Consider the following 4,898-nt stretch of genomic DNA (forward strand, 5'->3'; position numbering starts at 1 on the left):
TGGTTGCGGGCACATCCCCAGTGGGAGGTGTGCAGGAGGGAGCTGATGGATGTTTCTCTCTCATCGATGTTTCTAACTCTCTATCCCTCTCCCTTCCTCTGTGTAAAATATCAATAAAATAAGTTTTTAGAAAAAAATAAAAATAAATAAATAAAATAAAACCCCATCTCTGGGCCCGTGCTGGGCGTGGCGGGGTGTGGCTGGCTGATGCACCTGCGGTGCCTGCTTCGTGGGGGCGGGGAAGTACCAGGGACCCCGGCTGCAGGCACCTGGCTAAGCTGTGCTCTTTAATCTGCCTATTTCAGCAATAACCCTGATTTTAAAAAATACGTTTTTATTGATTTCAGAGAGGCAGGGAGAGGGAGAGAAACATCAATGATGAGAGCGAATCATGGATCGGCTGCCTCCTGTATGCCCCCCACTGGGGATGGAGCCTGCAACCCAGGCCTGTGCCCTGATCGGGAATTGAACCGGGACCTCCTGGTTCAAAGGTCGACACTCAACCACTGAGCCACGCCGGCCGGGCTTCACGTAATATTTTAATTTTCTGACTCTATTCCTCCCTCCTGTCTGCCTTTTTCTTTCCGTCTCTTGGTTCCAATATCGCTCCATGTTGACTGCCCCTCTGGCAGTTCCTTCTCAGCGTGGGGCGCAGCCCTGTGCTCCTGCTGATCCAAAGCTGGACACGTGGCGGCCCCTGACTCGGAACTCGGCCTAGAATCTCAGTATTTCTGCAGGGGAGGGGCCTACCTGTAACTGACAGACAACACAGTGACGGCAGCGGCTCTGCCTGTGGGACGCTCCTCCCCGAGAAATGAGAAGACGCTGACCCAGAAGAGACAGGCAGGTCGGCCCCGACGGGGGCCAGCCAGCGGGGCTGGGGTTGGAGGTGGCCACGAGCAGGCCCGTGGTGCCGTCTGTTCTGGGCCAGCCAGCAGGGCCAGGGGTGGAGGCGGCCACGAGCAGGCCCGTGGTGGCCGTCTATTCTGGGCCAGCCAGCGGGGCCGGGGGTGAGGTGGCCACGAGCAGGCCCGTGGTGCCGTCTGTTCTGGGCCAGCCAGCGGGGCCGGGGTTGGAGGTGGCCACGAGCAGGCCCGTGGTGCCGTCTGTTCTGGGCCAGCCAGCGGAGCCGGGGTTGGAGGTGGCCACGAGCAGGCCCGTGGTGCCGTCTGTTCTGGGCCAGCCAGCGGGGCTGGGGGTGGAGGCGGCCACGAGCAGGCCCGTGGTGGCCGTCTGTTCTGGGCCAGGCATGCTGGACTCGCGTTGTGGGGGGCGTTGCGGAGGGCTTTTCGTCGACGTGGGGAGGACAGCGTGGGGGCACTCCAGCGCTTGACGAGCTGGTGTGGTCATGGCTCACCTTTCCTTCAGGCAAACATGGGGGGTGGGTTGGCGCATCTGCTCTGGGCAGGCCGGGGCTACGGGCAGGAACACGGGACCGAGAGTGTCTGCTCAGGGGAATCCAGGCCTCCTCTGTCCCTAAACGTGAACCTCCCTGCGCATCCGGGGTCTCTCCAAGCCTCTAAAGCAAACACGTGCTGCTGGGAACGACGGCTCAGTGTGTAACCCTGTTGAACGCAGGAGCCTAACCAACAGGTATCTGCAGCCTCTCTTGAAGATGCACACACAGAACACACAGAACACACAGAACACACAGAACACACAGAACACACAGAACACACAGAACAACACAACACGCACTCGCGTCTCAGCTCTGGCTTTCATTTTCTCTGCTGGGGCCGCTGGGATTGAGTTTCTGAGGCGGTTTAGGGGGGGGGAGGGGGGGCGGGGGGCGGGGAGAGGCAGGGGCGGGGGCGGGGGGGGGTTGCTTTGCAGGGAACTGAACGCTCCCTCTGAAGCCCTGTCTCGAGTGGCCGTTATCTCTGGCTTCCGAGGAGATGTGCTGTGATCCCGGGCTGGCCACCCCGGGCCTGACCCTCATGAGATGCGATAAGGGGGGCCCCGGGTCCCCTGTTGCTCGAGGGAGCGCGGGAGCATCACAGGAAAAACGCCCGTCCCCTGAGAGCTCGCTGGCGGAACGACAGCCCTGGGGGAGGGGACAGGGCCATCCGCGCTCAGTCTCTGGGTTGCCCGACAATTAGGGGAGCGGGAGACTCCACAATAGGGTTCGTTGACCCAATGGTGCCTCTGGCGGTTTGTGCCCCGAGTCCAGGAACCCCCGGTGCCGGCGCCAGGCTGCATTCCCCGCGCCCAGGCAGCCCCACTTTCACAGCAGGCGGAGGGGGGACGGACGGTCACTGACCGTGGGCCTCAAGGCCTCGAAGTGACCCAGGGACGACCCAGGTGAGGGAACGGAGGAGGCTCCCAGGACTGCCCACGTGGAGGCAGGACCCGGCCGCCTGCCTGGCTCCGAGGCTCTCACCTGGAAGAGGCCTGGGCAGGGGATCCCACCGTCCCCTCAGTCTAGCTGTCCCCGAAAGTGCTGGGGCAGTGACGGCCCCCAGCAGACCAGTGTCTCTGGTGGAAGGAGTCCAACCAGCCAGTCGTTTCCACGCGACTCAAATAAACTGAAGTGGGGCGGGGGGGGGCCGTGTGTGGAGCATGGATTGCTCTGCAGCAAAGGGCAGAGAGGGACCCGCTGCTTTTAAAGGGCCCAGGGGTGGGGCCCAGGGCCCCTCCTGAAAACCCGCTTCTCCCTTCAGCAGCCTCTGTCCCCAGATCTGGCTTTTCGGGGCAGGCCTCTGTCCCCCGCCTGCCTCTCACCGCTGCCTTGGCCTGTCTCAGACCCCGTCTCCCTCCACCCAGTGGGTCCCTGGTGCTTTAGAGTCTGGGCTCACCCCGTTTCTATCTCACCTGGGTTGCAAGCTAACCTCCTCACAGGCCCCCCGTTTCTCCTCTGGCCCCTACAAACTGCACCCCGCCCCCCCTCCCCCCCCCCGCCCAGCCACCCAAGGGGTCTTGTGCAAGCGGGAAGCTGGTCACACAGGCCCTGCTCAGACCCCTCTGGGCTCAGGCCTAGAGTGTGGAATAACACCCCCCCCAACCCCTCCCCCCCCCCCCCCGCCGACACACACACACACACACCGCTCCTGCGCCTGGAGCTGCTCTCTCCAGGAAAGCCGCACCGCGTGACCCCCTTCGCGTCCACCACCCTCCTGGGTTGAGTAGGACGTTTGCACCGTGGATGGCAGGATCTCCACTCAAACCGGTTCCAGCAAACATGAGCACTCCAAGGCCGGTGTGCCTGGGGACTCGGTGACTGCCTGCCTGAGGACTGTGACAGTGGCATCGGCCTGTTTCTCCCGCCTGCCGGTTTCGCTCCCACGCACAGCATGCCTCCGCTTCCCTCGGAGTGGAGTGCGGACAGCTCTGCGGGCTGCCACAGTGAGTCCCCGTTGCAGCTGGGGAGAGAGGGCTGTGGCCGCGGAGAGCTGGGTACAGAGCCCTCCCCTCCAGCCCCTACCACGTGGGCGTGGTCAGACAGGGTCCCCGCAGGTCCCACTGCCCGCCCCGGGTGCCGCGTCCGCCCATCGGGCCAAGGTGCCAGATCGGCAGGTGGATGGAGGGCAGAGCGGTTCAAGGAAGGAAGCACCTGTTTCCAGAAGACGTGGGAAGGCGTGCGGGCAGATGCAGATCGCTGACGACCCCTCGCCGTGCGGCCTGAGGAGGGCCGGCGGGACTCCACGGGATCTGCCGGCTTCCAGAGATGCTGCTGCGGCTGCTCCTGCTGGGTTTCTCCAGCGGGTTCTTTTCCTGTCTCACTGCCCGGTGCGCCGCCTAGCGCCTCGCCCGCCTCCAGGAGGGTGCCAGGCGTGCGTGCACGCAGGAGCACAGCAGAGGCTTTGTGGATGGGCCTCTCACCGGGGGCCACATGGCCGTGCTGGGCCGGCTGGGAACGCACATTCCCGCCTCGCTTCACCTCCTCAGGCTGGTGCGTTTCAGAGCCCATCGATACCGTGTCAGCACCTGCAGGCGCTTGTGCGCTCGCGTCTGTCACCTCCTGCACCCCTGGCCACAGCTGAGGACCCGTGGTCCTAGGCAGCGAGGGCGCCGCCACGAATGACCACACGCTGGGTGCAGAGAGGAACCAGAGTGTACTCCTGGGGTGCTTAGAAGGCTGGACGTCCAAACTCAAGGTGTTAGCAGGCCTGCTTTCTCCTGAGGACTGGGGGCTGAGGGCGAGAACCCGCTCTGTCCCTCTCCAAGCTCCTGGCAGCGGCCAGAAGCCACGGCACCCCCGAGCTCTCAGCGGGATGACCAACCTGCGCCGCCACATCCCACGGCATCTTCTCGGGTGTCTCCGTCCTCTTCTTACAGGGACACCCTGCACGTTGGATGCAGAGTCCAGCCTGCTCCAAGGTGACCTCATCTGAACCCATTTCATCTGCCACGACCCCGCTTCCAAGTGAGGTCCCATTCTGAGGCCCTGGGGTCAGGACTTCAACACGCCTTCTTGTGGCATCGGCCCGTTTCCCTCCGCCTAACACCTTGTGGGTGGGGCCCCGCCTCAAACCCGGGTCTGCCTGCGGGGCTCGGCTCTGTCTGCCTGAGGTGCTGACCGCAGGGGGCGCCCCCTGTCGGAAGCCCCGGGGCAGGCAGTTTCTCACACTGTGCCATTTAAAACCACAGCAGGGTAGACGTCAGGTCCATTTTACAGGCGAGGAAATGAAGGCAGGGGGGTTCCACGTTCAAGGTCACACAGCCACGCAGGAGCAGGGCTGGGAACTGGCTGGCTGCCTGACCTCACAGCTCCACGTTGCTGAGAAAGTGCCACGGGCAGCCTGGGCAGACGAGACCTCTGCTGCTTGCTGATGGTCGGGGAAGAGCTGACGGAAAGGGAAACAATCCGGAAATCCTTCCTGGAGGAGGTGGCATTTTCGCTAGGTCCAGAAGGAGGTCCGATTTGGTTGTGCAGAGACGGCAGGGAAGGATGGTTGGGG

The 4,898-nt window shown here is 63.5% G+C and overlaps 1 protein-coding gene across 1 annotated transcript; it reads right to left on the reverse strand.

Moving 5' to 3' along the window:
- Positions 1–537: 537 nt before the first annotated feature.
- On the reverse strand, positions 538–3,907 carry LOC308255792 (uncharacterized protein; the record flags this gene model as incomplete). Its single annotated transcript, XM_080683716.1, has 3 exons — positions 538–1,415; positions 3,551–3,719; positions 3,820–3,907. 3 exons carry the CDS (start codon positions 3,905–3,907, stop codon positions 554–556), a joined length of 1,119 nt encoding a protein of 372 aa, XP_080539842.1. The 3' UTR covers positions 538–553.
- Between the last annotated feature and the right edge of the window lie 991 nt (positions 3,908–4,898).

Source organism: Plecotus auritus (genome assembly GCF_963455305.1).
Source record: "Plecotus auritus genome assembly, chromosome: 1".
In the NCBI taxonomy this organism is placed as follows: Eukaryota; Metazoa; Chordata; class Mammalia; order Chiroptera; family Vespertilionidae; genus Plecotus; species Plecotus auritus.